This window comes from Vanellus vanellus, assembly GCF_965231255.1.
Source record: "Vanellus vanellus genome assembly, chromosome: 2".
In the NCBI taxonomy this organism is placed as follows: domain Eukaryota; kingdom Metazoa; phylum Chordata; class Aves; order Charadriiformes; family Charadriidae; genus Vanellus; species Vanellus vanellus.
The window spans coordinates 94,340,941-94,366,926 of NC_138906.1; the positions used below are offsets into that span (position 1 = coordinate 94,340,941).

Consider the following 25,986-nt stretch of genomic DNA (forward strand, 5'->3'; position numbering starts at 1 on the left):
AGGTGACCCTGCTCTGGCAGGGGGGTTGGACTAGGTGATCTCCAGAGGTCCCTTCCAACCCTGACTATTCTGTGATTCTGTATTTCACAACCACATTTAATTCATAGGTAACACGCCAAAAACCAACAGAAACATTTACATCTAATAAGTCAAAACTCTAGGAGAACCTCAACCTACACTGATATTTATATGCATATTCATTCTGCTGTGCAGCAGTGAGCATTTAACAAAGTGTCAGTCCGTCTGATACAGATCTCAGCTTGTCTGTTTACAGACATATTTCTTTTAAGGTGAAATTTGCATGTGTTTCTTTCCCCTTCAGCCTTATTACTACTGTTCCAGAAAAAAGCAAATAACCTGGCAGAACCGCAATACATGGTGTTCTATGCACCAGACACTTCTATTTAAAGTGGAGCATTAATATATTTCTGTAGTACATAATATTGTCATAATTCATTCAAATTTGGACAGTTATCTTACCTCATGTAAACTATTTTATTAAAACCACTTTTTTGTTTTTAAAAAAAAGAGTACTTGAAAAAGCATTTCAAAAAGAAATACAGTTCGTCAAAAGAACAGTTTATGATTCTGTGCACCTTCCACTGAAATTATGAAATATGTTCAGCAGCACCATTACCACAATTGCAACAAGATTAGAATCCACAGCAGCTGAGAAAATAAGTTGCAGACAATCATGCAAGTTAAACAAATTTTTCCAGACAATGAACAATTTAAAAATCCAGCCAAATTTGAGGTTCATCTTATTGTTGATTACAGAGCAGGTATATGTTAAATGTAACACTTAAAGAGTCTGCAACATCCCATCCTGAGCCATGCTGCTCAGAATACACAACTGTTCCATAAAAGCATCCCCAGGCTTCATCTGTACCATTTAAGAGTACAAATTAAGCAGTATCTCTGAAGCTTTTGAAACAACTTCAAAGTTAATAGTATGCTCTTCCCCAAATGTAAATTTTAGAAAATAATTTCCACAAAACTTCAAAAGGGTAAAAAAAAAAACCAAACAAAACAAAGCAGAATTGTACAAACAAAATTACAAATACCTGTGTTTCCAGAGAAGTAAGAGAGCTCGGAAGTCCTTGCAATGAAGTTATTCTTATATTAGATTTCAATTTCACTAACTTGAAAATTTTTCCTTCTAAACTGTAATACAGTTCAACTTGATTTTAAATGGGAGTTTTATTTCAAGTAACTCCACGTATATGCCACACACAGAAAAGAGCCACTAAACTCAGCAAGATAATGGTACTGAGCCATCTACTAATCTAGACCTACTTTCTTTCTAACCTTGGGCGGAATACGGCTCTTGGAAGATGCAAAGAGTAAGTCCTTCCCTTGTTTCCATCTTTTTCCAGACATATCTGCACTTTGTTTTAACCTGCTTTTGAGACCTGGTGGAGAGCATACCCTATTTTGAAATTCAGGCAGATCTGATCATTAAGGAAACAGTGTGGCCAGCAAGTCTACAGAAGTGATTGTGCCCCTGTACTCAGCACTGGTGAGGCCCCACCTCAAATCCTGTGTTCAGTTTTGAGCCTCTCACTACAAGACAGACGTTGAGGTGCTGGAGCGAGTCCAAAGAAGAGCAATAAAGCTGGTGAAGGGTCTGGAGAACAAGTCTTATGAGGAGCAGCTGAGGGAACTAGTGTTGTTTCGTCTGGAGAAGAGGAGGCTGAGGGGAAACCTTTTCACTCTCTACAACTACCTGAAAAGAGGTTGCAGAGAGGTGGAGGTCGGTCTCTTCTCCCTGGTGACAAGCAATAGGACAAGAAGAAACGGCCTCAAGTTGTGCCAGGGGAGGTTTGTGATGGATATTAGGAAAAATTTCTTCAGCGAAAGGGTTATCAAGCATTGGACCAGGCTGCCCAGGGAAGTGGTTGAGTCACCATCCCTGGAGGTATTTAAAAGATGGGTAGACATGGCGCTAAGGAACATGGTTTAGTGGTGGACTTGGCAGTGTTAGGTTTATGGTTGGACTTTATCTTAGAGGTCTTTTCCAACCTAAATGATTCTATGATCAAATCTAAAGCTGAAATGAAGAAGTTAAATGTCTCCTGCCTTTCCAACTACTCAGCTAAGAAACACATTACTTTCTGATTTTAATAACATGTTGCTGAAATATTGAGTGGAGAGACCAAACACTACGTGACAGACACCAAACGGTAAGGACCGACAAGCAAATGCTACAGCACAGAAATGAAACTGGAAGATGAACCCAATTTAAGATTCAGACAAGATGGTCCAGACAACTATTCTTAGCAAAGGAGAGTATTCTGGCTCTGTCCTGATAATCTATTACTAAGCTGTTTGACATTTAACACCACTTCCGGCCAGTAAAGAATAACTATTTTTTCAGCAATATTTATCAGGCTGAAGTCCTGACTGAGTCTTAGCATGTCGGATCACGTGTCCTGTTGTTCACCAGTAAAATACAGCAAAGATGTCTACCATTTAAGAGGCTGAGTTGGTTTGGGTGTGGTTTGGCCTAATCTCCTTGGATTACACAACAAAATCCATTTTAAAACACAGCCTGATACATCAGGAAATAAATGCGTAGGATAAAGTTGTACTCTATCAAATTACATTGACTTCCCCATTACTTTTTACTTTCATGCAACAAACGCCCAGAAAAAAAATCTCAAACTGAAGTAAGGAATCTTCTTTCTTGAAGTAAATGTCAAGCACACAATAGGAATCTGAAGTGACAATTGATTGGAAAAGATAAACAGTAGTGTAAAGGGGGTGACCTGAAGTCTCTGACGCTTTCACTATCTGCATTTAAAAACAGAAAATAGCATTAGTCAGTATTATTTTCTCATGCTACAAACACAGCAGGCACTTCATGAAAAGACTGTAAGTCTTCCTACACAACCAGAAATGTATACGTATATATAAATTGCAAACTGCATCAAAAGAAGTACAGGAAGCATGTTAAACCAATACTTATCCATGCTTTCTATTTCTTTTCTTATTTTGGTTATGTATATTTGGCTCTTATTTTCCATAATTGAGCAAGTCACAGAAGGAACATCAAGATGACACACAAGAAGAGGCAGAGGATTAGGTTTGTTGAGCCTTAAGACGAGAAGGGTGAAGGGAGATCTCGTTGCTGTCTATAAGTACCAATCCATAGGGTTACAGAGCCAGACCCTTCTTAGCCGTGAACAGCAAGAGGTCAAGAGGCAAGAGACAAGTGCCAACACGGGAAATCCCATTTAGGTAAAAGGAAACATTTTTTCACCAGGAGGATGGTCAAGCCCTGATACAGCGAGCTTTGCAAACCTTCTCCCTGGAGGTATTCAAACTTGCCTGGAGACAGCCCTGAGCAACCTGTTCTTGTGAGACTGGCACTGAGCAGGGAGTTAGAGCAGGTGAGTTCCAGTGACCCCTTCCAACATAAATAATTTTGTAAATTATTATAGTAAGATTTTTTTTTCTTTTTAAAGTCTACATTGAACTAGTCTAATTTTGACCTGACTTCTATTTAGTATTTAGTTAAGCCCATTTTTAACCCTTCCACTCTATGTGCCCTGTTCATCTTCTAAGAACATCTCTTTCGTGTTTCACCAACTTGGACTGATTTCACACCATCAGTCTTTTTTGAGACACACTTTATGTCAAGCTATAAGCCCACAATTAATATCACTTAAGTCTCTTTCACTGAGAATTATGTGAAAATATTCCTTCTGTGATGACATTAGTTTTATGCTCCATATAATGTATACTCTGTACTGAGCTCTGTCCTCCAGTATTTGTAGAATGAGACTACAGCTTCTGCTAGTTTATTATTTGTTCTAGTATCCTGCTCTCTGTGCATCACATGTATGAGAGAATTTGCGTTAAAATGTCAGATAACAGCAGGAGCAACAACTGCCCAGACTACTCTTCTGCATATTGGTCATCCATTGGCCAACAACTCCAAACCAAACATCATTTAGCTTCAAACATCTTCATTTTTCTGCAATATACTCCAAATACTACTGTCTTCTCAAGCTGCTCACACTAAACGTCTGTATCTGTGTTAATCGGGAAGTTCTCAGTGTCGCTCAGTGTGAATGGAGACAGACATATGATCGCTTTATTTATAGTTTCCCCATTGAAAGTATTACCTAGGAGAGTCACAAACAGAAAAAGTTTCTGGTAACTTACGAGCTTTTCCACTTACTTTCTTTCTAAGCCATCACTTCTGCCAGGCCTACTAACAGTTTGCGTGGATCTGCTACAGATGTATATGCACAAAACACCTAAGTGGCCAACGGTCTGCCCATCCTTTCAGCACATCAGTTCTCATACAACAGTACAAATACAGATTACTTGTGAGGGTATTTTATAATTCTTTTCAGGGAAGAGAAGCCTAACTGGTTCTCATGAATACTTTTACATGTCTTACAGTAGAGTTCACAGGGACCAATTATTTAAAAAAATAAAACTCCTTAAGGACTTTGTCCTAAAATCTGCACTATGTATTTCCAAAATCTGGAACAAATTGTGTATTACAAGAGGGTAATAAACTCTTAAAGAGAGACTGTCAGCTTGAGTCAACTTTTATAAATAAATCTAATTAAAAACTCCAGATTCCAATAAATTATCTTTAAATAGCACACACTTTCTTTTTTTCTTGAACCATCTTTCAAGAAGATTGAATGAGAATTTTCTGCCCTCTTACTGATATTTATGGGAACTTTCTATACAGAGAACAAAATAAAATTAACAACATGCTGCTTTGCTTGCATACAATGAACAATTTGAAAGAGAGAACTTTTGACTTTTAACTTGCTTCATTTGTAATAACCTTAAGTGATACTAATTAACTACAAACATCCTCTAGTGTACTTCATTGCTCTGTGAACAGCTTTCCTGAAATTACAGAATCATTTTTCATTATGATGGTGCCCAGGGCAAGGTTTTGCAAATTTTACTGCAACAGAAAAGCTATTTCCCCAGGGCACCCAAAAGCAGATTTTGCAGAATGCATTTTAAATTATGGCAATGAAAATACTGAAGATTTATAGCAGTATAAACAACAGCAGAATTTGTCTGAAATGTCCTTCCATGATATCATCATAGATAAAAAGAGTGAACAGGGAAAATAATTTATTACCTGCACTGGCTCCCATACTTGCTTCAAACTATACAAAACACTTCTTTTTTTTTAATCCAGTATCTTCATCATTAAACGTATCCAGTGTTAATGTGCAGAAAATTTCATGTTCTAGTGGTTAGAAAGAAGAGCAGCACACACAATGTCTGTTCACAGACTGGTGCTGCTGTAATACAGGGCTCCTTAGAGGGTATCCTTTTCTTACTCCCCAACTTGTTAGGATGATTTACTCCCCTCCTCAGTTTCCATAATCTTCCACTTCCCACAGCTGGCTATCAGGGCCTGACATTTGTCACTAACCCTCCACTCCAAGTGCTCAAGACAGTGCTGAGGGAGAACACCTACTACTTATGTTAGGCACTGGTGATACTCAGATTAGCACAAGCAGGAATTTAATTGCTGCCTAGATCAGGGGCCTAGACCTGTCATGCAGCCAATGGAGAGAAGTGGGCACCTTCACTGAACAATGAAGAGAGCATTTTGGTTGCTTAGAGTGCTTAACGTAGACAATATAAATAACCCCACATAAACATCTACGGTTTAATTTTCAACATTTCTTTCAGGTTTCAGTCCACGAACTAAAGACTCTAATCTCAGTCTCAGTGTATGTGATAGCAATGGTAGTGACAATAAGCACCTGTGCGAGAGAGTTTATCATACAGGGATTTTACATTTGTTCCCTGCTCCTGTAGCTTGTAAGTTCTTCGAAAGGTCACATTAAAACACCACTCTTGGAGTGCTTGTTTTGGGGTGGTTTTTTTTTTTTTTTTTTTTTTTTTTTAAGAGAAAAGAAAATCTTTTTGAACCATGTGGCAATTATGTACCTCTCCATACAAAATGCCGCATGAAGATTAGCCTCTTGTTAGCTCCCAGATGGCTTCTGTTTGCCAATGAAATACCAGCTTTCTCTGGAATCTAACGGCCAGTGAGTTCTGTTCATGTCCTGTTCTACTTTTCAGGCCCGTTCTCTTCTTTCTCTCATTAAGCCCAAATATCCCCATAAAAACTCGGTCACTAAATGTATAATTTGAGAGCACTGACAAGCCCTGCTTTCCTTTAAAATGTTTAACACCACTCTGGCTTCGGTGCTGACCCACACAAGTTGCACTAGTCTCCTGAAAGGGACTAAGCGAACACTAATTTTTACAAGGAAAGCATGGGCAAGAATGAAGTACCAGACACTACTGCTGCTGTACACATCCTCCTCAGCCATCAAAATGCACTAACAGACAGTCAAAATAGACTAATATATCAGATGAAGAAGAGTAGTTTTACAGGAATGCAGACTAACTACTGCAAACCCCAAATGTGAAATAAGCACAGGCCCTGATTTATCAACAGGAATCTACATATGCTCCTACTCTGGTATCACCACTTTCCACAGTTAAGAAACCACTGCCTACTACACCATTGTTTGCTACAGTTTCATAATAGTATTGAATATATTTTTAAGAAAGAATTTGGAAGAGATTTAAAGTACTGAGTTTCCCTCTTTCGAAATAGTTCTCGCAGAGATTGAGAAGGAAGAGCTCCCATGGTGAAGAAAATTATCCTCAAAACTGCCTTTTCAATACAATTTGCCCTTGATTGTACCAAGTGACAAGGAGAACCTCTCTCTCTTTCCATGGAAAAAAACAATACACTTTCATACAGAAAAGACTTCCTAAATACCAGCAGACACTTTGCTGTCTACAAAATCGCAATGTATTGTGAAGGCAGGATCTCCGAATGCAACGAATCATTCATCTTCTGAGCATGCTTCTTGGCATAACTCCAGACAGGAATACTGTCAGGATTGCTGTTTGCCAGCAGCACCTACTTCTACTGCCACCAAACCCCCTCTGCATTATGGGACATGATACAACCTAAGACTAGCCCAGTGGCACTACATGGAAGAGAGATCCATACACGTGTTGAGGGTGGTCCATGGGGAAAACAGTGACAAAATAGCTGCTAAATCCTTCCTGCCTCAGCAGAAAGGGTTCTTTATACATGGCCTTTGGGACTTTCTAGTACAATAGCTGCCTAAAATGCAGAGAAAAGTCATGGGCAGAGAAACCCATCAACTCAGGAAGGAGACTTTAATATCAGTAAGTATCCCACTGGGAAAACAGGGCTCCAGAAAGCAGGAGTTAATCAAAGCCTTACCTTCCTTGTACTGTGCTCTTCTGCTCCACCCCGCTGGGTAAAATGACTGTCAAGTCCACCGATCTGTTTATCATGTTCTCCTTCATGCTCACGAGGCTCTGATCAGAAATTACAGCTGTCTCTGCAGGTGACTTTTGTTCACTGTGAATTCTACTTGCTGTAGAAGGTTGATTTGGTGGAGGAGGAGCTCGAGCTTTCATTCTTCTCCTTGAGAAATAAACGCAAGAAGAAAATTAATAATTTCTCATGAGCAACGTATAAACATGTTAATAAGAAAAAATATTATTTCAGCCATAATCTCAGATTGTTTTAAAGAGTTCCACTAATGCAAGCCATTTTTCTTTATCATGAAGTTTTTCAATGGTGTTGAATTTTATTTTTACCTCCTCTCTAAAAATACGCTAATTTTTTAGATGATGCACGCACTCCTACTGTTTGCTTTCCATGCCCCAGGGGATGAATCAGTTCCATAATTAAGATACGAAATAATCATTATTCTATCGTGTATGAAGCATGCTCCTATGAAGACAGAAACGGAAATGCTGGGTCCAGTCCAGACCTGGCTCAAGGAAGAGTTGTATTTAGGTAAATGAATGCTTCCTCCAAGTCAGAACGGCAGGAACAGAGGCAGGGTGAGGCTTCATTCAGCTATGTTTGGGTTCCACAGTATTACTCTACTTGAGATACTGTCTCTTCTTCTGCTCTGAGTAAGGAGTATTAAATTCGGCTCATCATACTTCATAGGGAAGCACCATGAAAAGGTCAACCATTAATGATACCACTTCTTACCACACAACACTAAGAAACTATAGCTCTCTGAAAGCACCTGGAAGAGAACTCATTCTTCAGTAGCAAGCTATGCTCCATAGTCGACATACAGAAAAGCTGCATCAGCTTGCACCAAACAAGCACTGTACTTTACAGAGATATAAAAACACCACAAACTCGAACTTTACTTCATTGGCAAGCTGCCAGACAGATAAGCAACACGTGCACTGTTAAAATTTCTGAAGAGTTGGCTTCATACCAAGCACATGTCCAAGAGGATTAATTCTCATGATTAATATCCCAGTGACCTCTTCTGACTAGATTTATGTCTAGTTTAAGTCAGATTTTAGTGTAACATGGAAAAAGCAGTAAAGTATTTACTGAGAAATTATTACCCAGGCTTACTGCCTGAATTTTTTAATTTGTCTGGTTTTAGGGTGCAGGAAGAGAAGAGATTATGAATCTACATATAATTTTCACCCTGTGAACAACATAAACAGAGGTCCAGAAAACAAAAGCACAGAAAAAGCAGTCTAACCCTTATAAGCCTGCAGAGCTTAGTGATTGAATCAGCTAAGAGAAAAAAAAAAAATAATTAAAAACTGAACAGGACTAATACCAAACCAAACGCTTCATTAATTAGAGATAACATGTATTTTCACAGATAAAAAGACTAAACATAGAGTTTCGATTACCAATTTAAGCTTCTGGCAGAGAAAAAAAGTAAAAGCTACATCACATCACCAAAAAAAAAAAAAAAGAGTTCAGAAACAACCCAAATCCTCCACGTTTTTTAATCAGTATTTGCATTTGACCAACACTTTCTGTGACATGTCTCAACTTGCAAAAAAATCACTACACTGCTCTGAAAATGCACATTTCAGTGAGACCACAGCAGGACACTGTAAAATTAGCAGTGACGCAGATACTTCCTTTCATTTTCTGCATGTATAACAAATAGCATTCTCTACAAATATGCAGGGAGAGCTACTGCCATATTTACTAGCATGCAGCAATTTCTATTCCATGAGGAATTTTCCTGGACCATTCACTTTTTATCCTATATATACCCAATGAGTCAGGCAGTCATCAGTCACTAAATTACAGCTCCTACGCTCCTCCCCATGGAGGTGATGATAAAAAGTTCAAGGCTTTACTGTTTGTCAAATTACCTTGACTTTTTATACGTCCATGAACTAAACTCTTAATTTATTTACTTGCCTATAAAAGAAACAAAATAAATTGGGATTCATCTTCTGCTTAGATCTCTTCATATCTGGCAACAGTTGTTACTAGTAAGCAGGTGGTGTGAGACATGGGAGTTTTGCATAAATTCAGATCGTGCCAGCGTAGTTTTACAATCATGCAATGCAATGCTTAAGGACTTCAGATCGATTTACAAATTATTTAATTCTTGCCCTCCTTCCTTACCATCAACTGCATCAATATAATTAGCTACAGAGATTCACATCAACATGTTTCTTAAAATAAGCTTTTCTTTCAATTTTTTAAAGCTTGTCCTATAATATGAGGGACAACCTCCAATAAAAAGTATGAAAGAGGGTGGGAAGAAAAGAAGCAGGCAAGTGTCCTGAGCCTGGCAGAACTAGGTTTTTTTTAATTATGATTCACCTGGACTTGTAAATTACAGATCTCTCCGTGAACAGAGGGAGAGTTGTGGATGCCCCATCCCTCAAAGTTTTCAAGGCCAGGTTGTATAGGACTTTGAGCAACCTGGTCTACTGGAAGGTGTCCCTGCTCATCATAGGGGGGTTGGAACCAGATGATCTTTAAGGTCCCTTCCAGCTCCAACCATTCTATGATCTATAAATAAAGCAATGGTAATAAAATAAACATGAAACTGAAACCAGCTGAAACTGAAGAGACTTGAAACATCAGGGAGAAAGTCAAGAACGACTGAGTTTTGAAGCTGATGAAGGAGCTGGAAGTAAATTGGGAGTATGCTGCACATGTGTTTGTTCCCTAGCAATAACGTAAAGCTGTATCTGATTTTCTGAAGGAATAGACAAAGTCAGACATCTTAATACCAATGTGTAGCTCTGAAATGGGAGTGCGATTTTTATTTGGCCACTTATTAAGTACTCTTTACAGCCAATTCTGCAGTTACAGACCTTGTACACAACTGCCTAGGGCCGGTGTGTGTGTGTGTCAGAAATCAGGCATCATACCATCAAAAGCATCAGCTATACATTGACTAGTGATGTTCACTTTACCTCCGTAAAATGCATAACAATGCATATTCTTTTTGGCATTACACGATCAGGGCCTTTTAGATACTACAGTCTTCCTTTTCTTTTGTGCAGAAAGGACAATGCAGGTCTGTTTCTTTCAGAAACATCAAAGAAAGGAAAAGGGAAAACATTCCCACTACAGTTTCTCTGAGCTAGCAACAGTTCAGGTGACCTCATGCGAACTTTTCCACAATAGTGACTACACATTCTCTTGAAACACTGCAACTGTTTTAAATGCCTGGTTTTCAACATCTTCCAAATGACAGATTTCAAACTACTACAGTAGAAGCAGATCCCTTTAAAGTTCACATTTGTAGAGCAATATGTGGCACAGAATTGCATTTCCTAGCTAACCTTCTGAAGCATCTCAGTAGTAGAAAGTAGCTTCATGAACCACAGACCAAAATACACAGCTCTAGCTCTACCTTGGGCCTGCAGGAGCAGCTGCTTTCTGACAGGCTCCAGGAACTGCAGTCAGAAGGTGCTGAGAAGGCCTGTTAATACTATTAACAGAAAAAGAATTTCTCTGTCAGAGCTATGATGGCTATAAAGGACAATACAAAAGCACTCCATAATAAAAGTCTTTTTGTTCCCCCACTAAAATAATGCCCAGAGAAAGTGTATGATTTAAAAGGCTGTTTTAAACATGGGTACTTTCCATGCTACAAACACAACATACTACAAAAAAGTTGCATGCCATTCTTCAGTATGAGCTAAATTCAAACTAAATTTAGCTCAGTGGCAATTTTTTTCCCCACAAACATCTTTCACTGTGCTCAGTACTGAGATACTTGTTGAGCCCCCCTACCCGCTATTACTCTGCGGATGAAGTTACAAGCAGGAACACTTCAAACCCATGATTCACTCACAGTTATGTGAATGCTTCAATCCAGCCCTCGATAAGAAGAAGATTAAAAACAAGCAGCTGATTCTAATACACAAACATACGGTGCCTTTTACCGAGGCTTGAAATAGTTATCTCACTTTATTGTAAACTGAAAAAATGCATATAGGCATGAAATAATTAGGCAGAATACGTAAATAACCTACCAGCACTGTTCTCAGTAACAGCATCAGGCTTCCCAAAAAGGAAAAGGAAAACCAGCAAGCAAACCGACCAACAAGACGAGCACTTCTGTAGTACAGCACATAGAACCAATGCAAACAGAAACAAAGAAAAGTTTCACCAGACTAAGAACTTCAAGACAAGGTAACACAAGCCCTTTGGACCTATACTTTATTAATATGTAACTACCAAGCAATAGGATATGACCCGGACTTTACAATCCCATCCTGAAAAAATGTGATCTCTGTTTCAAACAGAAGTGGTCCTGGGACTTCCACCCTCATGGCAATGCTATGCAGGGATTGTCTGTCTTCAGATAAGGTCTAACACCAAGACAAAAATAAAAATGAAACGATCTTATACATTTCCACCATCTCAAAAAAATCTGGAACCCTCTCTGCCCTGTAAGGCAAAGGCAACTTAACAGGTACTGTGCAGACTTCATCCCATGGATATCAGCAGGAGTTTGTCAAGAGCTCCATACTACACCAGTTTGTAGAATCCCATCGTTTCTATGCCAATTCTCTCTAACCATTCATTAAAAAAAAAAAAAAAGACCAACCAACAACAAAACAAAAAAAACCAACAACAAATCCCAACCAAACAAAAAAAAACCCCAACCAGCCCTCAACATAGCTGAATTATATTTTTGATCAACATTCATTTTTGATAAGAGTGAACAACTAGCACAGGACCTCCAATCCAGTCAAGCCAATTTGCAATCTTGTCAATACACAAGGCTGAAACCGTTGCAGAGGGTTTCTCCCTGACATTCAAGTACACCCCATCTCATAATTAGGAGGAATAAACCAAGATGAGAGTGCTCAGCAATGAGCACAGTATGCAAATGCAGGGTCCCCTGGATGGAAAACAGGAGACAATGAAGTAAATGTTCTCCACTTTCAGGGGATTGCACTCCTACAGTATTTTGAGGGGAAATCTATGTACATTGCTGTTTAAGAAAAAAAAAAAAAAAAGCAGATGAGTACCTTCTCTCTCTCTCCCTGGCAAATTGCACAGCAAAGCTAGAAGCCCAGCCCTGAGGCACACCTCATACTACAAACTATCAAGACACAGACAACACAGCAGAAGTCACTCCTGCCTAGTGATCTAGCCCGTGAAGCAGACATCCTTCAGAAAACATTTCTCTCTCACTTTTCATTGCTTATGCAAAGCAAAAAAAAAGAAAAAAAAAAAGAATCACAAGCTGGAAAAAGAAACTCACTGTAACAGAGTTAATAGCACACCCAGTTTCCTCTTCATAAGTAAAATCCTTTCAGCTTCTAGATGCAGCACCTCAGAAAAACTATAACACAACACAAATGTAAAGGAAACACAAACAGATAAGCACCAACATAAAGTCACCTAAAGAATTTTGAAAATGGAAAACAGTAGTTAAACAAATCCCACAGAGATGTAGAACAGAATCCAGGAAACTATGATAACATCCATAACTACTAAACAGGCAGGAGTTCATCCAGACAGCTTCACACCATAAGCTAGAGCTCCATTCCATTTTACCATCTCTGACACTTAAATAACCAACCAAACTGAGCTTTTGGTCTGCTCTTTATTTGGAGGTAGAGGGTGGTGAATAAGAAAAAATAAATCAAAGAATATTCTAAAGTTTACTTAATCTGTCACAGGCAAAATATCCTGATTCATTACAAGTATGTGCAACACCGGTAACTTACTATGTATGAGACATTTAAAGGCGTAAGTCACAGGTCATGTTGACATGGCTCAGGAAACAATTAGGGTTGCCTATGTTACTTTATTTTAATATTTTTAAGATTTTTTTCTTTTAAACTGTCTTTACTCTGAATTACCTGGCTATTATGGTATATAACTATTTTATGCTTTTCTCTTTTCAAACATTTATTTGAACGTCGTATTGCTTTTAAAAGATCATCCCATGGCAGGATCACACTCTCAGACATGATGAAAATTATTTCCTTGTGGGCGTGATAAAGTCACCCAAAATAGACAGGAAAAAATAATTTGTTTTTGGCAAAGAAATGAAAGTTATTTAATTATATTTTTGATCTTCCATTTGATTCTACTGATGAGAAACCCTACAGCTTTACGCATTTACAAAATAAAATTTCAATGCCAGAAGAAAAAAAAAAAAAACTCCAGAAGTAAACTGAATGAGAGCATTTGTAGAAAAGGAAGCAGGGATGGAAGTACATGACCATGCTTGCCGAAGGGTGAAATTAAAGAAAAATAAACAGAAGTCAAGGTAAGACGAGACAGTCTAATGGAAGTAGTTCCTAACATTGTATCTCTAATTTCAAGCCTTTCACAAAGGTAACCAGTCAGTCATTGAAAAACATTGCGCTGCAATTTCCCGATCTCAAATGTACAAGTGAATAAACACATTGTTATAAAATTTGCTACCGGGGATATCTCCTCAAATGTGACCCATTTCAGGAGAGGCTGAGACGCGTCCCAACACATGGCAGAGACCTGGGTCCTCTGCTGCTTGTGAACCATTGCACAGCTGCCAGACAAGAGAAAACCAGCTTCCATCTGGCCAGGACACAGAGTCCTGCACTGACACTACGTAGCTGAATTATTGAGAGCTCAACCTCTGGCAGGAACACCAAATGATTTGTTAGCCTACAGCTGGTATCCTCAAATACACTTTTTTTATATATCACCCACACTTTCAATTAAGAGTGTGTTATCTTCCAATAAAAGCCTAACCCTCATTCCAGTCACTGAGATGTTCTCTCAAGATCCAGTACAAAGCAGATCACACATCAGTTTCATGATACAGTCATTTTTTTTAGGGCCAGAAGAAGCCATAAGTACACTAACCTGATTTCCTGTAGTGCCCAGGCCATGCAATTCACTCTACTGCTACTTTAGATAGCCCTCACTTAGAGTGAATGCAAAGACACAGCTGGACGTGGGGGTGGGCTTTAACTGACCATGGAATAACACTGCAGCCTACAAATGCTTTTACACCTATTAACCACAGTCACACTAGGGAGCCTAACAGATCTACCTGTATCAGTTCCCCCAAAAAAAAACAACACACAAGCCCTAGAGAAAATCTTTTAAAAAGCAGCCAAATCCCAGGATTTGGGTTGATGCCCGCTGCAGTTAATGAAAACACTGCTTGGATAAGCACTGCAAGGTCTGGCCCAATAGCTGTATCACAGGACTTTGGAGATACCACCCACATGTTCAGTGTGTGGCAAAGACCACACTACAAGCTGGAGCCATCATGCAACTCCTTCAGGTTGCACATAAAGAGGAATGAAATGGGAGAGCAGCTAATGTCATGTAATTATTTGTCTCATCTGCTGAAACACATGCTAAACAAAAACAGAAGTCTCTTGTGGTTAAAGGCAAGAAAGCATAGATGTAACCCTATTTTGGATCATTAAATTGTTGCGATCTAAACTGTGGTATTATCCCATCTCGGAGTCAGAGATAACAGCGATAGTTTTAACTCTTTACCTTGGGAGATGTGATCAAAACAAAACCTCACTAATAATTCATACTGGAGGTTAGGTTAACAAGCCTCACCTTGTTTAAAAAAATTCACCTCAAAAAAGCCTCACCTCCAACAATTTGGTCTAGAAAAGTGAATGTAGAAAAATAGCACGCTAGGTAGGGATGGTGAAACCTTGATCCTTTCACAATGACATCTGCCAAAGGAGAAGACTCAGAAGAACCAAAACACTGATAAAGGCAATACACATTTAGGCTTTAGGATGCAGATGTTTAACCACTAACATCTGAGCTAAAACTACCTGCCAGTTTCACACTGACCAAAATCAAAAGATTGCCAAGCAGTGGCTGTTAAAATGACTTTCAGCAGAACCAGCAATGAATTCAGCAAGGCATTCAGCGACCAGCCATGCAATCCTACTCCCTCCAGTATTTTTTACTTCCTCCTCCTTTATCCACACACTCACATTGTCTTTTCCTTACTTATCAAGTATTGAGCTATTAGTCTCATTCCATTCCAGGCAAACCATAATAATAATAATGACAATAATGAAAACACTACGGGAAACATCACATTCCTCATGCTTATCTGAAATGTTATCCAGTTCCTTCACCTGTGACTAAATCAGGCTGCTTTGCATGGTATGCTTAAATAGGAATTGAAAATGACGCTATTTTTATTTTACTGATGGTTAAGCACAATGGCACTGGTTACTAAGAAAAAAAAAGTGCCTATGCTAATATCCCAAAGGTACTTAAAGAGACATCCAGCATACTGCCGCTTATACTCTAAAATGCCCAAGCACTGCTGCCAGGGCACTCTGTTCTGTTCTCAGTGCTCTCAAATCTTCACTGAGCTGTTTTAATGATGCTCAGTTTAGCAGACTGTAGGCTACAACCATGCAGACAGCCACTGCACGCTGAGTTCCCTGCAGATGGCAAATCCTGTGGCTGAACTGTGAAAACCACACGGTTAAAGTATCATTAACTGGCGAGACAACTAGTGAGATATCTCAGCACTATGCATGAAGTTATAGTCATGCTCATGTTGGCTAACTGGTTTCTTACTAACCATGCTCACCTGTGGGAAAACACTGGCATGAAAACAAAGTGAAGACTATTTCTAAGCAGGCTGGAATCACTGCTGGCATTGTGTCCTCTGCATGTTGCGGACAAACACGCATCCTTTAAATGCATTCAACTCTACTACCCGTCAGCTATGTTTTTGTGAAGGACACTACAGCTCTCACCTCACTGTGCCTGGTGCCACAACTCTCTAGCGCTGAGCTCTCTAGGAACACTCAGAGGCCTGGAAAGGTAACTTAGTAGTTGGAATAGGTTTTATTAACATCCAATAATTACGTTAGTCTTCGTCACATTTATTAATAGCAAACCATGAAAGCAGGCAAGGCAGCAATTTTTTTCTGGAGGGGTCAACGACTAAAGATATGATTATGCAAGCCTGAGGCTAGCTCAGAAATACTCTCACTGCATGGTATGCTCCCTGAAGCTATAGGTGCTGTACAGATTTCACTGTGGTTGTCCTTTCTTAATCGCTTATCAACAATCACTTTCAATAAGGCTATTTAAATAAACAGATATAAAAGTTTATTGCTTAGCAACACTGACTTATAAACTCTCCTGTGGTGACTTGCACTGCCTATTACGACGCAACTCCAAGGTGCATTTGCACTGTATTAATGAGCCAATGTAACCCAGATTGCTCTATTTTTGTGCCCACAGACTTTTTAACCTCACTACCACCTACGGAGAATCACTTTCTAGAGACTTGAAGAGTGTAGATTAAGGCTCTACTGCGGTAAAGTGCCTTCTTTATTGTCTGTTTACAAGGGACACAGAAGGTGGAATAGTTTTGAAAGAATCGGAGAGAAACAACATACAGCTACTGAAATTCTGATGTGATTTACTGTGCTGGCCAACACCAAGTTTATAATATGCTTACAAGCTAGGGGGCACTTCAGTGGAAAACCGCTGACATTACTATAGAATAATATTCCTACCAATACCTGTTTCAACTAGAAACAGCCTTAAAACTGTGTCCATCTGATGTGCAGATGGGGAAGAATTATGTTTAGAATGACTACCTGCTTAAATAAGTGCAAACATTAACACACCTAATTGTGAACTAACAGATCATCACTTCTCCTTTAATGAGAATCCTCTACAAGTACACTACCAAAGTTCATTTCACCCATTCACCCTTACACAAACAGATCCCGCAAAAACAGGCGGGAAATGGTTGTTGAGGAAGAATTTGCAGAATTAAAGCTATGTCATTCCACCTACCTCCTTGACAAAGGTTTTAATTAATCTGTCTACAACGGTGGCAAGATCACAGTTACTTCAGAAAACCTACACACCCTAATGTACCAAAGAAGAGGGCACAGACAAAAAGTTAAAGGGTACAGACCACAGTAAAGAAGCAACTTGGCTCAGTTCCAGAGCACCCCTTAGATACAAAAGGGCTTCCCAAAACATCAGAAATACATATTTTTATGCAGAGAACAATTAAATGAATAGTAGGTAACTCTGTGTCTTTACAGGCTGCAGGCCAGAAGGTATCTGCGCTTCTTCTGAAACCTACAGTCAATCTCTTAAGCTAGATGGTCCCAGGCAGGAGAGACACAAAGCATGGCAGGCAGGCCTACGGAAGCCATTTATTTTCCAGCAGCACTGAGCTCTCGTGAAAGGGGAAAAAGCCTCTGAGCTTCCTCTCAAGTCTACATGCCCTTGGAGAAGCACTCGTGATCTTGTTACAGCTGACCATACATCAAATTTCTTGGGGCGGGGAGAGGAAGGCTGCATCCAAGTCCAGCGCCCACCGTTCCCATGTATTCAGAAGTCCAGACCTGCTGACACACTGGAGGACAAACAAGGTGACATAATTTACTTACTTTGGATTGTCCAATCTAGAACACCAAAGACATGAATCCACCTCCCTTTTTCACTTACAGAAGAAGCCAGCACCAGAACTACAGGGCTAACAAGCTTCTCTTCAGAGCTAGAAAAAAAATCCCCTAAAAGATCTAATGATGTATTTTTGTAAGATACAGTTTACGTTCACTTGCCGAGAAATAGAATCAGAGATGCCAGGACATTCCTTACTCTCTTAATCATCTTCTTAATTAGCATTTATAATTCAGTCTTAATTCATACTCCATCACACAGTAAGAAATCACATGCATCAGTATATTAAAAAAGGTTAATGAAGCAAATATGCAGTGTCAATGAGGTAAAGAAATATCCAACTTCTATGCAACAGTCTTAACGGTTCTCAGACCCCATATTTATGGGATGCCACAGGTGCTTTTATCAGGAATTCCCACTGCTTCGGGTGATTTTCTGTGTATTTTCATAGTGCTGATTTGCTTAATAAAATTTCTTATGACAACCACATATATTTTGCTTTCACTTGTAAGATATTGTTCTTTCTAAATGACACAGGAATAAAGTACTTAGTTTAAACTGAAATTTAAGTATTTTGATTTATTAAAAGCAAATCTTAAACTTAATTGTAAAGTAATAAACCCTACTCTAACTCTATGTCAGCAGTGAGACCTACATTAATATAAAAATAGAAAATCTGATGAAAAAGAAAACTGCAAACGTTAACACAGAAAAATACATTTACAATACCAAACAGTTGATTAGTAGGACTCTGAAGTTTGATCTTGATTTATCAAGTAAGAACAGAAATGTTTTAATGATTTTTAAATGTCAGCAAAACCCATTTGTTTAGTTAGTTTCCATTTTAAATTCTGTTTAATGTATCCTGCAGGCATATGTGGTACTTAACAGATTTTAAATCTCACAAAACAAAAAGGGATGTGGTATCAACTAAGCACTTACCAGCCTCATGCAGTAAAAACTAGAGCACACTATGAAGAAAATCTTGATAAATCAGGCATGTCAACACACCCAGACAGTATCAAATGAGAGAGGAAGCAGCCAAATACCCTCCCTCTTTATCACACACATTCAAATCAGGAACAATTATGGGCATTTTACTGATATATGGCACTGGCTCAGGACGCAGGAGACAGACAAGAGTCTGGACTTCACAGAGTAAAACCAAGACCTTGCATCATGCCCGTCAGCAGACTGGAAGCCACGGCAATGGCGTTCATGTTATAAATGAGAAAACATTACCAAGAGAGCGAAGGTATGTACCACTTAGGAGCTTTAAATGCTACTCGGAGATAACCCAATGCAAACATGCTTCAGGCTGCTCTCTAAGTACTGATGGGGCATCACAGCAGTGACAGCAAGATTGTGTAGACATGCCTGAGCTAGCTGCAAACGCAGCAGAGCCTACAAAACCCACACAAAAAGCAGGTTATATTATAACCTTGTACAAAACCCCTACAAAAAGCAGGCATATTACAACCTTGTAACGTGAACTGCCATAGTTACATTAGAAATGGCAAAAGGCGCACGTACCTCAAACGCAAGCACCAAAACCCACAATAATTTAGAGCTGGTCTTTTAACCAAGAGAAAAGATTTCCGTCTCCTTGTCATAAACAAAGAAACGGCAATATGAATGACATCCGATTTCCTTCAGCTTCCTTGTCTTGTCAGGACTGATTTTGTTATCCAGAAAAGCCTCACTGAAGGTTTTCTCAATTCTGGAGCACTTAATTGACTGTCTTCAACTCTGGATCTTATCTGCAGCTACCTTCTGAGTGGGGTGGTTACAAGGCCTCTTTACCAGCCAGCAACTTTCCAGAGACTTATAAAAAGCTATTATATTAGGCTCATCTTTCCCTCCGTTAATTAAACTGAAATCAAACCAATGACTGAAAAAACAAATAAACACAATATTTTTCAAGAAAATACAGGCAAAGAACATCATCAAATAAACTTCATCTTATATGAGAATCACATTAAAATCCAGCTTTGCATGGCTACACAAGTTGTTGGCAGACTATGCTGAGAGAAGGGTGTCTGTCTCATCTGAATGCTGCCACCTGGGAACACTGAATGGAAACAGAAGGAGGAAAGAATTAACTACAGAGTTTCCTCCACACAACAGATAAAAACCAAAACAAAGAAATCCTGGACTCAGTGACGTCACTGGGAGTTTTGCCACTGACCTTACAGAAAGCCAAGTTTTCAGCCTGGCAGAACCTCAGCAGAGCTCAGTTTCGTCTCTGTGTTGACAGCCCTGCTTGCTGCCTCCCCCAGCTTGAACACAACTTTCAAGCACCACGACAAAGCCAAGCAGCAGCAGCAGCACACCTAGAGAAGCTTTGGGATCCTGAGAGCAACTGCATGGTATTGCCCTAGACATCCAATCAGCTGCCTTTTAGATCTGCAAAGGCACAGTTCTCTTATGTTCTTACCACATCTTACTGAAAACTGAAAGTATCAAATATAACTAATGTATCAAAAAAATAAAAAAGAAAAAAGAGATTAAAAAAATAAATCAATGAAAAAAGCAAGCAACCCTATCTTCATGCATTACCACCCTGATGTTGTATCATTTCCGATTCTAAAATCAGTCAGAGAGGTCAAGGAAATCTGAGGATGCAAGATAAAGTCAGAGCTGCCACACCACAACCTCTTTGGTCACCTCCTGTGAAATAGGAAGGTCAGTGGCATAGTGATAATTGGTGAAATTACCAGCATACAGAGAGCACTCCCTGAGCCAGAGCCTAACAGTTGCTCACTTGACACATGCTGGCACCGTTCTTCCCAAAGAGAGACAAGGACACTCAACCACCAGCAGATCTAGCATCCTCTCCAATGTTTATGGGACTTTCCCAGCCAGGAAAATCCTGGACGCAGCTTACAGAGCAAGGTTCCTCCAAACACTTCTCTTCTGCTGAGCCCAACACAAACTGCACCCAACACAAACTGCACCCAAGCAAAACAGCAAGGCAGGAGAAAGACAGCAAGAAATCTACCAAAATAAAAGTGAAAGGGACTCACTTTCCTAGCCAAGTCAGGGGTTTTCCACACTGAATACAGAAGCACAGATGGTGAAAAAGGAGCTGGAAGATTTAAAGACAGCATTTCAACTTTCCGAAAGTCAGAACTGGCCCCTCAACAAAGGGGTTCCAGTACTGGTACAGAGTTCCAGTATTTCTGACAAATCCCCCAGAAAAAAATTATGCTTTTGATTGTGGAACTAAACCAAAAAACCCATGCATACTTTTCCACACTTCCTGAAGCAAAAATAATAACCTCCACTACAAGATCTTGTTTATAATGTTGTTTGAGTGCCATGCCTGAAATATATGCTATAGCAAAGACACGCATAAAAGCTTTTAACCCCTCTCACTCCCCTTTTTATAGTACAAATTGCAGCAAAAAATATTACTGGTTAATAATATAAAATAAATAAATAAACCATACTTTTTTCCTACAAAATTTTACCTTCAAAAGGTAAACTAATCAAGAGGTCAGGTTAATTAAAAGCTATGTCATTACAAGAGCTCTGTTTCAAGATTTCGGCAGCCCTCTTTACTACACCAGACCATGTAAAATCTTACACTTGGTGGGCTATAATAGGCTCCTGAGATATCCCAAAACAGTACTGCTGTGTGGCTCATACATTGACAGAACTAAATAAAAACATTGATAGCTTTCATTACGCAAACCTAAATTTTGGGGTTTGTTACTTACCAGCACCGAAAAACAAAACTTTCTCCTCTGCGGGCTACCCAGTTAACTCAGGTGTGCCAGAGTATGTGTGCCTAATAGCACACACATCTGCCTACAATGAATCATTAACCCAGTCCTGGAGCAGGAAGGTAAGCAGCAACCAGCCTTACCCCCATGGACCATTCACCAGCTCGAGGAGCAGGGATTAACCAAAACCAGAGCGGGGCAGAGGAGTCAGGAGGAATTTTGACCAATGCGGGCACTGGGACCACCAGGTTTCTTCCCACAGGCCACCACCCACTGCTGAACCTTGTGTTATACGTCTAATTCTATCCCTGAAGAAATGACAGTGATGCTATCCAAGTTATTCCCCTGAGCGCACCCAGCCCCTGCCCTTCAGGACAAATGCCGCTGAATGAGCATGGGCTACTCACACAGTGTGGGAAGGGTGCAATGTTTTGTTGTACTGTCCTTTCAGGGAAACAAATCACCCCACACCTGTGGCTGCTGCACACTGTAACTGAGAAGAGCAGAGGCATGCTTCTCGTCTTCACAGGACATGTAAATGCCACTTTCCTCTTACCCAAATGATACCATGCATATGTATTTGATTCAGTAAGGATGCTAACAGGCTATATGCCATTGTTTCTGCTTCAGAGTCAGGGGTAACACATAAGAAGTAGGATTAAATACTATATAAATTGCATTCCCTATTTAGATTCAGCTACTTCTGTGTAGCACTGCTTTATTTTCAATGCAACTTCTGATACAATACTCCTCTACAGTACTTTGAATAAAGAAATTATTAGAGACTTCTACAGACACAGGCATGAGCAAAGCGAGCTGATCACTCCTTTTTGCTCTATGGAAGGATGTCACGGAATGCTGCTGGCAAAGCAAGGATGCTTCCAATCCAGACTGCAGCTGCCCCAGGCCTTCCAGCAGGCTAAGTTCAGTCTCATAGCATCAGGGAAAGGGATCAGCCAGTGAAGGATGGATCTGTTCAGGAAACTGCTAGACCAAACTTTTTTCTCCCACCCTGTAGGGAGTATGTAGGCTATTATATGCCAAAAACATTACCATGCAATAACAGAAGACATAAGAGTTCCATAACCATCTGTGTGTCCTCACTGCCCATGTTCAGAGCTAGGGAAAGAGACACTGCAGGCATTTACGCAGCATGGAGTACGTGGCATTTGTTGCCGATACTCTCAATATCATATCCTCACAAGAGGATGCGCTGTTTTTGACAGAGCAGTTGGTCTGCTAAGTCCATAAGGACAGTAACAGAGAACAGTGAAGCTTTTGCTTGGCCTGTGAGTGTCAAAACCCATGTTCCCTGCTATCAAACATCATGTATTCTTTGTGCTTTGTATAAGGCAGCAAATGAATGCCTGGAGGCAGATGCCTTCTAACATAAGCCTGACATAAGCAGCAACACAAAACATCCACCTCGAGTGAATCAAACATGTATATGCACGCAGGCACACTCATACTGAGATTAGCCAAAATACTGTTTGCAAGCTCCCGTACCCCTGTCAACATCCAAAGACTTAACTATCCTGACCACGGTGCTGTTAAAGACAGGCTATGCTTTATCACAGACATCCTTGACCACAGGATTAGGTCCAGGGCGATGAGACAGGAAGAGAAGAATGAGAATTTTCATTTCACCACTGCTTCTTCTCTCAAAGTAAATAATGAATTAAAAGTTTAATCTTTCACTGAATACCTGGCATGTTGATAGTCTTGGCAAATGACAACTAAATTAAACATATATGAACAGTGTCACATAACAAGTCTAACCGCTTATTTTTAAACTTGGAAGAGTCTGAACAATTGAAAATATCTGGGTTGGGCTTACAAAGTAATTCCACACACCCTTTTCACGCACTCAGCCCGCATAGCTGGTAGTAGTAGATGGCACTGAAACGAGAGAAGAAATCTGAAAGACAAAAAGGAAAAACTTCCTATACTCATGACATTAATGAGAAAATAGTATGTAGCTTCATATTTAATGTATTCACATTTAACTTCTGCTGCAGAAAAAGATGGGAAAGGCTCAGGATGGGTAAAAACCTCTGTGTGTGACACCAGTGCTAGCATGAAAAAAAAAAACACTTCATAAAAATAAAATAGCCTAACCTTAACCTCACTTAGCAGTCTCTCTATTGAATTAGCAAACTTACACCCACGAGGTACTGGTGTCAAGTAGACAAGCAGTGTGCTTTTGCATTTTAATTATGCATACAAAAAGGGAATTTCTGTCAATCCTTAAACATCTTCACTGTTGAAAGAAGAAACAACTGATGTTAACAGAAATCGTATTCTGGCTTCATTTGGTATTACTTAACAAGTAACTTCTGCAGGTAATTAAATCAACCACTTTGCAGTTTCTACTGCAGCCAGCCTGAAGAAAAGCCACATACATACACAGCCAAACATGGCTACATGTTTGCAAGTACCTTCTTCGATATTTTCTTCATATAAACTGGGGGGTGGAGGGGAAGAGTATTTAAAGGAGACATATACAGGCCTGCACATTTAACTAGAAAGGCCAATGTTCTTCCCGGAGCCCGATGAACAGCAGCCAGCTGGGTTCATGCCGGTCCCGCAGGTGAGGTGGAGGCAGCCCAGGGGCTGGGCGCAGCCATTTTGTCCCGCTGCCCCTTCCTCCTCACTCGTCTCCTCCACGGGCTGCAGTCTCTTCAGGCCGCTACCAGCTCAGCCATGGTGCCTCCTGCAGCGCTGGCCCCACAGCTTCCTCCTCTCAGCTTTTTCTGTCCTTTCTTAGGGATGTTTTCCCCATGGTGCCTGCCGGTGGCTGAGGGGCTCAGCTGGGCCCTGTGATGGGGCTGCTGGAGCCGGCTGTGTCCAGCACGGGCAGCCCCGGCCACTACACACAGGGGCCGCCCTGCAGGCCCCACCCCAGCATCTTGCCAGTTATGCACTGTACAGTTAATTAGCACCACCAGCTAAAACAAAGAAGCTTCACGTGTCATTTGGCACCTCCAGTCAAGGCAAGTTGCCCGGGAACCCACAGCTGAGTCACAAGTAGAGGCTGCGGGACAGCAAGGTCCCATCCATTTCTCTGCTGCAGACAAATAACCTCTATAACTCAGGCAGATCCCTCCACCTCTTCCAGCTCATCCAGTTTCTCCTTCTCTGGCAACACTGATACCACAGCAAAGCACTCGGACACTGCGGAAGCAGAGAGCTAACAGAGATGAAGAGAGAAGCAAGGCAGGGACACCTTCCACCAGACCAGGTTGCTCAAAGCTCCATCCATCCTGGCCTTCGAACACCTCCAGGGACGAGGCATCCACAGCTTCTCTGGCCAACCTGTTCCATTGCCTCACCACCCTCAAAGTGAAAAATTTCTTCCTAATATCTCATCTAAATCTACCCTCTTCCAGTTTAAAATCATTACCCGTCATCTTATCACTACATGCCCTTGTAAAAAGTCCCTCTCCAGCTTTCTTGTAGGCCACCCTCATATACTGGAAGGCCACTATAAGGTCACCCCACAGCCTTCTCTTCTCCAGGCTGAACAACCCCAACTCTCAGCCTGACCTCATAGGAGAGGAGCTCCAGCCTTCCAATCATCTTCGCAGCCCTCCTCTGGACTCACTCCATCAGGTCTGACTTCACTCCACGTCAAATACAATATGTGCTTTATGAAACTACACAAGAAAACTATGAAGACCAATGAGAGGCTCCATCTGCAGTGCAGAGATGGCAGAATCCCTCGATCTAAGGCCACCACCACAGGATTACACACTGCCTCGGGATTTTGTCAAGAGGACTTCAGACTTACCTGTGTCCTGCAGCTTTGGCTGGTGGTACACCTACAGTGGCACTATCAACACAGAATCTCCAATTATTTCAAGAAAAATGAAGTTACATTTCATTTCTGCCCCTCACTCAAATCTACCATGCTAGTGATACAGCAACGTGTTACTCATAAGTGACAAATACTTTTGGACAAATTTTTATCAAACTTTGCAAGTCTACCATTCAAACAAGCTAGACCCCTTCTTTAATGAAAATAAACTTACAAAATTTTCATGCATACAGAGATAAAATACACCACCCAAGCATGCAGTAAAATCAAATACATAAAGAAACAAGTGTATAAACAGCAGCTTCTTAAAGCCAACTCAGGGAACGCTACTTCAATGCCAAATGCTGAAGCAAGGCAACTGCAGCCTCCTCTTACACTAACACAGAACACGGATGCAGCAACATATCTGGATGGTGGCAGCCACGCTCTGTATGCTGTCCAAACTACAAAACCCATCCCCGCATTTATACTTCAGGTTTTCGATTACCTCATTACTGAACACATACCAGTAAACCAAGGATTGCAAGCATTAAAATAGCAACTTCTCACACCGGTTAAGTCGGCAGCAATGGTCTTAAAAACAAAGAGCCAAATTCTGATATTCCTGCTAAACTCAAGGTCTTCAAAAACATGATGCTGTTTAAAAAAAAGCAACTCATGACATAGAGGTACCTGTCACTGTTAGTAAGGCA

General features: G+C 40.3%; 1 protein-coding gene across 1 annotated transcript in view; it reads right to left on the reverse strand.

Annotated features, from left to right (window-relative positions):
* The window catches only part of COBL (cordon-bleu WH2 repeat protein), a 164,372-nt gene that overhangs the window by 113,111 nt on the left and 25,275 nt on the right, over window positions 1–25,986 (reverse strand). The window contains exon 2 of the mRNA XM_082479883.1: window positions 7,271–7,477. Within this exon, the coding sequence (XP_082336009.1) occupies window positions 7,271–7,477 (207 nt within the window). The remainder of the gene's footprint in view (window positions 1–7,270; window positions 7,478–25,986) is intronic.